Below are 10,996 nucleotides of genomic sequence, written 5' to 3' on the forward strand. Positions count from 1 at the left end.
AACATTTGAAAGTTTCTCAGGAAAAGAGGGACAAAGGGAAGTTTACTCTTTAACTGCTGACTTTTCCATTGTCGAATTAAGCTAGACATAAATTCAATTTTATTGGCATCTTGTGGCTAAGATATTTAAGGACCTTATTTTCTGTTTTGTTTTTTTTAAATTTCGGACAACATCCTTTGGAGAGAATTTGTCCTGCTCCATTTAAGTTAGTAACACCATGAAGCACAGTAGTTGCCTTCACTGAAACATTATCACTTACACAACACTTTAGGGCTGTTATGTATAGTAAGAGTATTCTGTAGGCCACTAAATTCTAAAGATGGATGTTTAGGAAGAAATTGAGAACTAAGTCTTTGTATTTGGGAAATATTTGGGAATTTTTGTATTTGTATTTGGGAAATCTGTATTCCTTCAGTGGCTAAAAGCTTTGTACCTTTATTCCTGACATCTATCCAGAAAAATACATGATCTTGACATTAGTATTTAACATTTATAGAAATAAGGGTCTTTATGGTCATTTTTGGATGCAGATCATCTAAAAGGCAACTTAAGCCTGATTTCTTACTTTTCTTCTCTTTAAACTGGAGTACCTCTTTAAAGACTTAGAGTCAGGGTGGGGGGCTTGATCCCTCCAATAATTGAGTTTCTTTTCTTCAAAAGCAATGTAAACATTTTCCTGAGAATAGGAGAGCAAAAGGTGGAAGAGAGATTTCATTGGAACGAAGCTGAGACTCCTCTAGACTTGGACAAAAGTCTGTACACACACATACTATAAAAGTGGTTTGACCAAGGACTTGACAGAAGTGAATCCCCTAGCCCTAAATTAATGTTGCTACTTCTTCTGAGGAATGACAGGGTCTGGGAATAGTCTGAGTGCCTGGTGGAGTAAGGTTAGTCAGCTCAATCTTTTGCCCAAATTTATAGGTAAATACTTTTTTTATTTTCCCCCTTAGGGATTCTTTACTTTTAATTTATGAGTGAGAGCAAAACTTTGACTCCAACACATTATTTTTCTTCAGTCTGCTCTTTCCTCATACTGAGGAATATACGCCTTTTCATAGAAATGACCTGATAAAAGTGACCTGATAAAAGCAGTGATGCTTGCAAGTCACCTCAAGTCTATAAAGCTCCGTGGGCCCCTCCAGGACAGAACCAAAACTTTGGCTCTCTTCGGCTAGGATATAACTCCCTATTCCAGCCTTCACCATGGTTGGCCCCAGGGTGGGCATCTCTTAGGCCAAGACTGCTTGGCCCAGCTGATGTGCAGAGAAGAGAGTTCAGGTACTTCTCAGAACTCTCTTCTGTTTCAGGGGGTTTTCTTGAATTTTAGCTACTCAACCCCAAATAAGACCCATCTAGTATTGTACTGTAGAAATTTGATAAATTGTTCTTTGTTTTCTTAGAAAAATACGTAGGAGGTCTGGCTGCCATAGTAATTGGTTAAAAAAAAAAAATCCCATTAAATATAGCAACCATTGATTTAAAAACTGTACTAAGAAATTAATGGGCATTCCTTTAAAAAAAAAAAAAAAGTCGTGTTTGTGACCTGCCCAGGGCAGTCTGTGATTCAATACGTAGAACTCTAAATTACTCCTCTCCATGTATTCATGTATTCTTTCAATAACAAAGTTTTGAGCTTTTATTCTCTGCCGGGGAGGATGATACCTCTGCTTTCAGGTAGAGTACAGTTCATTAGAGGAGGCAAATCACTAAATTATAAGAGTCTTAACAGGTTTAGTGTGAAAGCTTCCGGAACTTGGGTTTCATTTTGTGTGGTACTGAAGGGTAATCAGGAACTGGTCAGCAGCTGCTCCCCTCTCCCTCCACCCCCATTGCTTCATCACTGTTTCCTTGGGCAGGGGGCACGGCAGCGCCTCTGTGCAGGTGGAAGAGAAAAGGTGGAAAAGGAAGCCGTGCCAGGCTTTGAGAACAGGAGGGCTCTGGGGCTGGTGAGTGTTTGGGAAGGCTCACTCAGGCTGCAGTGTGGAGAGAAACTAGAGGAAACGAAAAGGAGGAACCAATCTGTTTCAGGAGACAGATGGAGATGAAGATGCTTGATGGTGGCACTGGGGGTGGAGGAAATTGTATCTGTTGGCTGGGAACCCATGAGATAAAACGGGCAGCACTTCTTGATGGGTTGGCTGTTAAGGAAGAAAGAAGAGGGCGTCCAGAAGAGGGGTTTGGGATATACACGTCAGGTGATCTTACTTGAACAATCTTCAGAAACTCAACTGGCTTTGATCTGCCCGGGGTATATGTTTTTCCTTTTGGGGGAGAGGGTTGGTAGAAGAGGTAACCTTCATTTTTTTGTGTGTGCATAAACAACACAAGTTAAAACATTTTAAGAAACTCAAATCAATGACTGAATCCAGCTAGACAGATCGCCTCTGTGAATTGGAAAGCGTAAATAGCACAAAGTCTTAAATAGCTTGTGCTGTTCAATGTCAAAATCAGGAGAGTAGTATATAAAGGCGGAGTACAGGGTGACCATACCTCCCAGTTTGAGTGACACAGTCCTGGTTTACCCCTGTTGTCCCATGTAATTACCAAATGGTCCCTTTTATTCTCAAGTATTCTGGTTTGTATAATGAATTATATGGCCACACCACTTAAAGGCCATGCTCAGGCGATTTGATGGTCATCTTTTGCTAGCAAAGCTCCAGAGCAGGTGCATGGGGGCAAAAGAATCCAAGAGGAGGACCTGAATCCTGGCTCCAGCTCAGTTACTGTTTCAAGCACCCGGGGGCAAATCATTTCACTGCTGTGAGTCTTTATGTCTTCTTAAGGAATGAGATCTTTTTTGCTACCGTACTCGCAGGAGTGTTTAGAAGTTTTTTGTCTGTTTTTGTTTTTTATTGAAGAATAGTTGACACACAGTGTTTTGAGGATTTTTTTTATTCTCGCATTTTAATTCAAAGTGTTTTGAGAGCTGTAAATGCAAGGCATCATTATCTGCTCATATTTCCCACAGTCCTGCATCACAAAATACACTAAGCTTTTCTGACTAAAACAAGTCTTTTTCTCCCTTCTCTCCCTTAGTTTGAATCCATCTGCTATTATAGACATGTACCCATCTCTTACTTAGATCATACATGATCTAATCTGAAACTACAAAAATGCGTATGTAGATAATATAAATGCACAAAATAATTATTCTCCCCTTCATAGGGACTTCAAGAAGGAATCTGAGCTTCAGCATCAGAAGACCAGCTCTCTAGACTGAGTTTCTTCTGAGCTGTTTGTGTTAAGGGCTGATGCTCATGAATACCTCATTCTATGATTTCTGAGTTTAGCCTTCCTCTTTCTACCTGTTTTCACACATGTACAATGGACCTACTAATGCCCATTCTGCTTAGGAAAACCAGTGCTTCTGAAAAGTAGGCAGTAAAGAATGGAAAAATTCCAGAAGGAGGAGACAGGAGTTGAAAATCTTGAACTGCGGAGAAGAGCAGTAAGAAGGTGTAGAGTCCGGAATGACTAGGCACAAGTATTACTTGCCCCAGAGGTGGGTTGGGGGAGTTGGTTATCATCTATGCTGGGGCTCTTCTCAGAGGAAAAGGGGATGCTCATGCCAGGACAGGCCAGTCCTGTACACCAGGCTGTCCCTGGCATGCAGAAATCCTCACTCAGCATAGTTGGTGGGGGTGGCAGGAAGTTTGTCTGGCCTGAGGTGAAACTGGCAGACCTGCGGTGAATGTTTAACTCTACCAGGCATAGTAGAAAACTGCTTCTCGTATTCTCTGTGCTGTAGCACATTTACTCTTCCTGTGAGTCCAGGTAGTGTAGACGGTGCTCTTGACCTCATTTTGCAGCCGAGGAAAGCTGAGTCTTGGGAGGTTCGGCCTCTGCTCAGGGTCTCAGCAGTAAGTGTGAGCTGGCCCTCAACCCAGACGGGCTGCCTTCTTAACAGCCACATGGCAATAGAGGAATTTTTTTTTCCTGATTGTATATTAGTGTATCTATTTCTTCATTGGACTTCCTTCAGATTATTCCTACCTAGTTCTCTAACTTTACTTGGTTTTATAGACTAATAATTGTTATTATAGTAGAACAATGCTGGACTTGGGGCAGACATTTAAGCAGTATGATAATTTCTGGGTGGCTTAGTCAGTTAAGCGTTTACCTTCGGCTCAGGTCATGGTCCGGGGTCCTGGGATCGACTGGCACCCCACATCATCCAGCTCCCTGCTTAGCGGGGAGTCTGCTGCTCCCCCTCTTGCTGCCCCTCCCCCTGCTCATGCTCTCCCTCTCTCTCTTTTGTAGTGTATAAAACGTATTGCACCTAGAATACACTGCCAGCATTATAAATCAAAATTTAAAAAAAGGAAATTTACCCAATCTGGCCATCTTAAACTGTTTATTTTTTTCATATTCATATCTGGTTCCCATCCGTATATAGTTTTTTTTCCCAATGAACATTGTCAGATTGGGCCTATTTCCAAAGAACCTGGTACAACTCTTCTTTGAGATCCATAACCAGTTCTAGCTTGGGGATAGAAGGGAATGACTGCAAGTGGGCAGAGAACAAAGAGTAAATAATTATACTATTAATAGTTTTTTTTTTTTAAAGATTTTATTTATTTATTTGACAGAGAGAGATAGCAACAGCAGGAACACAAGCAGGGGGAGTGAGAGAGGGAGAAGCAGGCTTCCCGCCAAGCAGGGAGCCCGATGCAGGGCTCGATCCCAGGACCCTGGGATCATGACCTGAGCCGAAGGCAGACGCTTAACGACTGAGCCACCCAGGCGCCCCTATACTATTAATAGTTTTGAATTTTAAACCACCAAATTGATATCCGCCTCTCTCCAGATTAAAATGGCCTTTATCTATTATTCCAACATAGGTGCAGAACCACACAGTTTACATTGAAGTTGGACATTTTTGTTGCATTTAAAGGGAAACACTGATCAAAGCTTTAAACTTTATATTTCCAGAACGTGCTAAGCCCTGACAGTGTGAGCCAGTCACTCTGGGAGGTTCATCTTCTTTACTCCTTCTAGAATTAATGGAACCACCCCCAGTGGACTCTGTGCAGTATGTCCCAAACTATAGAAACTCCACCTCAGTAGCTGCTGTAGAATTAGTTACGACACAGTTACAGCCCAGGAGTCTCGCATCATGGTTCCTATTAGGCCCCGTGATCCTGTCAGACCCATTGATCCCAAGAACAGTTTGGAGCTTTCAGAGCATAAGCCGTGATTCTGTGTTACAATAAGATTTTTTGTGGTTGTTTCATATTAAAAGGCCAGCTGTTTGCATCCACAGATGTTCACAGTATAGTGGATGGAGTGCTGGACCTGGAATGGTCTAGAGTGACTCACCTCTTAGAGCTTTGGTTTTCATTTTTGTAAAACTAGGGTAATGTTTATGTGTCTCAGTTTGTAAGGTTGTTGAGATGAGTAGAAGTATTTTATAACCAAGTCACCTTCCAGGTGAGCAGTGTGTATCAGAGAGAGAAATGGAAAACCAGTTAAGAAGCTATTCTACCAGGAAGGGCAGGGAAGGAACTTGCATAGTAACTGTGAGCTTGGAAAGCTGGGAGGAGAGACCATGGAGGCAGGATTGTGGGGACTGGCACTGAATCAAAGAAAGAGGAGTTTCTAATAAGATGATAAAGTCTTGAACATGAGTGTTGCCAGCGACTAAAGCAGACCACACCAGAGAGTCAGGTTTAGGGAATACTGACTTGGGTGACGGGAGCATCGTGGTAGATTAGTGGGTGAATGGAGTTCCAGAAAGTAGCTCAGGAAGGAAATAAAAAAGGGCTGGAGAAACAGGTTGGAGTGTCATTTTGTTACAGCTGATAGCTGAAACCATGAGGAGGGCTGATGAGGGAGAGCATAGGAAGGAAAAGATTTTCTTACCTTTATGCCAGCTTCCCCCTCCTGCCAGATATTTATTTTTATTTATTTTTTTAAAGAATCAGGTTTTTTTTAAAGATTTTATTTATTTATTTGTCAGAGAGAGATCCCAAGCAGGGGGACTGGCAGGCAGAGGAAGAAGCAGGCTCCCTGCTGAGCAAGGAGCCCGATGTGGGGCTTGATCCTAGGACCCTGGGATCATGACCTGAGCCGGAGGCAGACGCTTAACGGACTGAGCCACCCAGGCGTCCCCCTCCTGCCAAATATTTAGAGGGAAATGAACAAACAGAAAAAGAGGTTACAGTGTAACAACAGAATTTGAGTATCTCAACACAAAAGTTAGAGGGAATTTCAACAAGGGGAATTCAGAAAAGAGGAATGGGGACATGGTCAGTAATGGCGAAGTTTTTGGAGGTCTGAGGACAATGAGGGTACAGAAAAAGTGGTCACTGATGAAGCGGAAGGGGAGGTAAGCTGATATGTTTTCTACGCAGCTGTCAGTGTCTGTGGGGGGAGGCATGGGGCCATGTACCCTGAAACGATTGAGATTGTCTTGTTTTCTTCTGGCCAGTGCCAAGACTGTTACATTCTGCCATTTGATTCAGGACTTCCTGAACATCAGGCACCGTGCTTAGCCCTGACATCATCCTCAACAACCATGCAGTTATATCATTCCCGTGTTGTAGGTACTGACGCTTGAGGGGTTAAGTACTTCGCCCCATGGTTCTGAGGCCACTAAGTGAAGTAGTTGGAAGTGAAACCCGAGACAGGCTGACTGAAGCCACTCAACATGGGAAGCTCTTTCCATTGCACACCATGCACACATTTCTGCGCCAACCTCTGTCTGCCTTCAGGAGTGAAGCACCCTTCTAACCTTATTCCGGCTAAGACAGGCTCTAAGAAATATCCAAAATGGACAGAGTGTGGCACTTTGGGGGAATGTGTTTGATTTGCAGTCCAAAGGCCTGGGTGAATCAAACCTTGGCTATATAGTTTCATATCTGCGTGACCTGAGGCAAGTCATTTACTGTAAAAGTTATTTATTCTTTGGGCCTCAGTTTCCTAAGCTGTAGAATGTATTTGAAAGTGGATTTCAACTGTGTTGTGCAAGGCCAATGTAAGATGTGATCTTACTGTGAATTTAAGTCCGTGTGTTGTAGAGTTCTTTATATTTTGGGAATTTTAATTGTAATAATTCAGTTTTACTCATTGAGCATCATTTGCATGCAAGAGTTTTTCTGGAGAATTGTAGGTGAGTATAGACCTGGAGAAACTTAAAGTAATCAGGAGAAAATGTTTTGTTTCTTGGAAAAAGAATTGCCAACAGAAAGAACCAGAAAAGATATTACTTTCCAGGTAGGGCTATGAAAGACCATTCTCAGTGTATCTAAAATAGGAAGAAGGAAACAATTTTGTTCTTAGGGATGAAGAAAATGGCTGGTATGAAACAAAGTAGCAACAATCTTTGACACAAAGCTTTGGCATTTCGAAGCTTCAGTTCATTATTTCCCTTTCCATCTGTAGTATTAGCACATTTAGCAAAAGGGAGGGTTGTATTCAGCCTCATTTTCTTGGAGTCACAGCCTAACTTTGGTCAATGGCTGACTCCCGTTTTTCAGATCAGGGGAAAAATACTCTTTATGCCAGAAAGGGAATAATAATATCACAAATAAGGGAAGACTATAAAGTGCCATGAATTTTGGAAATGAAATTTGCTATGAAATGGTATTCTTGAGCCTTCTACATGTCACGGTAATTCAGTTGCCAGCATCATTCTTCAGAGGACTGAGAGGGAAGCTCAGTTATAGGATGGATGGATGGATGGGTCGATGAATGAATGGATGGATGGATTGATCGGAGAAAGGAAAAAGAAGGAAGAGAAGGAGGGAAGGAAGAAAAATGAAAGAAAGAAACGAACAAACAACTATCAGGAAATACTAGCCTGAATATAAAAAGCATAAATTGAAAAATTAAAATTAGATTAAACCATTGTTGATACACCCCTGGGTATTATACACAGTTTGCACTTTCCACCTTTGTGAACAGCAGAAAGCTTAGAAATTTCAAATGATCCAAAATAGGGTACTCACGAGACTCTACACATTCCGCTGTCCCCAGAAGTGTGATGGTTGAGTGGCCGAGTGCCCCCGGTCAGGCATCATTCTTGCAAGTATGGATGAGCCAACAGGAAATTCAGTAGAGCCACCCAAGAGAAATGTATTAATAGAAATTCCTTTGTCTGTTTTCTAATGAGCTTTTAAAAAGGAATATGCACTTCGGAGTTTTTTTTTTTTTTTATAAATGGAACTCTTGCGCTGAAGTTCCCCACACATTCATTGCCATGCCGTGTTAAGAGCAATAAAAATATGTAGCTTTTTCCCCCCCACTAGCTCATTTGAATTGCTCTTTGTTGTACTTTCCTACAGCTGAAGGTTGTTTTTTTCCCCGGGGGTGGGTGGTAAATGAATGGAATCGAACAACCTCGGAATGGGACTAGAGGTGAAACTAGCCAGAGCACTTGAATCCTGGGTCAGAACCCAGTGATGCTAGGCAAGAAAGCTCAGTTCCCAGCAGCTTCATGATCCAAAACATCTGTTTCTGTATTTGGCATCATTCCACTTTTTTATTTATAAAATTGTTCCCATCTTTGAAAACACTTTTAAAAAATAAAGAAGTTCCCATTCTGTCCCTTCTTTCCACTCCCCAGCACATGCATTTGTAATTACCTGGTTTAGTCTGTGTGTTTAATCAGCTTAAATTGAGAAGGTTGCCTACATCTGATTTCAATCTGAAGTGCTGGGCAGTTACCACCCTTGTGTCTGCCAAACTGAGCCTCTGCCAGAAAAAGGATAAGACTCACACCAGGCTATTTCCTAAAGAAGCCACTTGACTCAGATTAGATGTTTAATTTCCTTAAAATATTGTTTTCGATCCAGGTCTCTGTTCTCTAATTGGGATTTTCTGATATAATTTAGGAATTTTGCTTATTTGTTGAGTTTCTTCCAGGATCCAGCTGGCATTATTCTAAATGCCTAAACCTCAAGGAACTAAACTTCACTGTGGGCGCTGAGCATTATACTTCACTCCTCAGAAGGATGGGCCAGGCTCACGTTGTTCATGGCTTTGTTAGGACCATTACACACACAATGTGATTGCATTAATTTTGACAGAGAAGGGCTTCTAAGTTATGGTAGAAACCTCTGATCCAGAGGTACACATCTCTTGAAATATTTTCCTGGATAAATTAAATCGAAGTAGGAGAAAAATTACTTTGCTTTAATCCCATTTTTATTTATGACATTAACATACAAACCAAGTCTCTAAATCTCAACTATGTTCACTTAAAACCCCTCCCACTGACCATAGTTTGAGTTCTTAAATTCCCCCCGCCCCTTCACTGGGCCATAATTAATGAATGGTAAAGAAATAAGAATGTATAGCTGAGTTCTACGTTTTAAACCAGAGTTCTGGAGTTTAGAGGCTCCCAGCACTTTAAAAGCCTATAGGAGCCCCTTTATTTGTTCGCAAAATTAGATTGCTAAAAATCCCTTTGTATATTTTGGACATTTCTAAAACCATACATACCAGGCTGATGGACTGACATTCTACTGGGGTATTTTTAGTAGATTTATAAGCCTGCCTCAGGCCATACAACCAGCATGCTGGAAGCAAACCAATTCGGGCAACACAGTGGGGAGATGTTTAATATCCACATATATCAGGGCCTTTAAAAAGGTATTTTAATTGTGACACAACCACATACCAGTCACCTGGGTTGGGGTTACCATAGTATAGTCAGAAGTTTGTTTTGCAAGAAAATCATCAAAACCAAGGAAGATAAAGAATAAAAAAGATTAATGGCACAATGCTAAGCTGACTTGATACAGCATTTCACACTGGGAACGGTTTTGTCAAAGGAACCACCGATATTTAATGTTGGTTTCTGGAGGTCCTGCCAGGGTCCTGCAAAGGCCCCTGGCAGCTCAGGCCTTCCTTTGTCCTGGACCATCTCTCCCATCCGCATGCTTTTCTACCTCTGGGGTGTCTATGCTCTGATTCATGATGTGTTTATCTCAGAGTTTAAATCTTAGAGGCAACCTCATTTCTGCTTTTCTCACTCAGCTCTTGTACAGCAGCTCCGGAGATTGGCAATGGCCTCGCCAGTTGTCAGTTTTCCTCTACTTAGAATTCTAACTACTCAGAGCTGCTGCCGAGGAACCCCAGCCGCTGAGAAGCATTGTATGCAAAGAGACCCATTGTTTACTCTTAGGTTTCAGTATTTCCACTCTTCAAAATCAAATTAGGTATAGTCTGATTCAGTCATTTCACAGATGTTTATTGAGCACCTGCTATAGGGCAAGCACTCTTCTGGGTGCTTCGAGTCTGTCAGAGAAGAACCAAGGATCCTGTCCTCAAGGTTGCTAAAGGGAAGGAGCTTGTTTGCAGCTTGTCCTTGTCAGGTACACTGAGTGACTGAGTACAGTGGGAAGAACGAACCCCCGGAGAGCTTCCAGTGCCTTGCCTCACTCTCCTTGGTCTGTGATGGAGTGGAGAACGCAGTCCTCTATCTGGTGCATGATGCTTCTTTGAATCTCATCTACGGTTCTCATAGGTCCTTCGTGATTCCTGTTAGTATCTGGGGGGAAGGAGCTCCTGCCAGGAGCGGTATATTCATGTCTGACCACTGTGGTTTTGGTATTGGAAGGGGACAAAATGTAGATCTAGTGACTGTTGGTATGGGGGAACAGAGAACCCCGCTGTGAAGATAGCCAAACGTGAAGGGAAGGGGGATTTTATAGTAAACCCAGAAAGGAGCTTCAACCAGTTTGTTAGAATAGTCATTGGTAGAAAAGCTGGGGCGATCACGTGCAAACCTGCATCTTCTGTGTGTTTGGTATGCACACATAGACACGGCCCCGGACGCTTTATTCTTCCCGCAGCGTTCTCGAGAATAACGGTGGCAGTGCTGCCTAGCATACTGTTCCAGACCGTGACCCAGACGAGGTGTTAATCGAGGGTTTTGCTTTCTTCTGCCTTCTCCTGTAGAGTTGCTGGAATTGTGGCCGCAAAGCAAGTGAAACCTGCAGCGGCTGTAACACGGCCCGGTACTGTGGCTCATTTTGCCAGCACAAAG

The 10,996-nt window shown here is 42.3% G+C and overlaps 1 protein-coding gene across 1 annotated transcript in view; it reads left to right on the forward strand.

Moving 5' to 3' along the window:
* The window catches only part of RUNX1T1 (RUNX1 partner transcriptional co-repressor 1), a 135,465-nt gene that overhangs the window by 120,541 nt on the left and 3,928 nt on the right, over positions 1 to 10,996 (forward strand). Inside the window, 1 exon segment of the mRNA XM_064588137.1 lies at positions 10,909 to 10,996. This exon segment is cut by the window's right edge and continues 3,928 nt beyond it. Within this exon segment, the coding sequence (XP_064444207.1) occupies positions 10,909 to 10,996 (88 nt within the window).

The sequence above is a fragment of the Mirounga angustirostris genome, unplaced genomic scaffold, assembly GCF_029215605.1.
Source record: "Mirounga angustirostris isolate CCGP_5_RB_7025 unplaced genomic scaffold, mMirAng1.0.hap1 SCAF_4, whole genome shotgun sequence".
Classification (NCBI taxonomy): Eukaryota; Metazoa; Chordata; class Mammalia; order Carnivora; family Phocidae; genus Mirounga; species Mirounga angustirostris.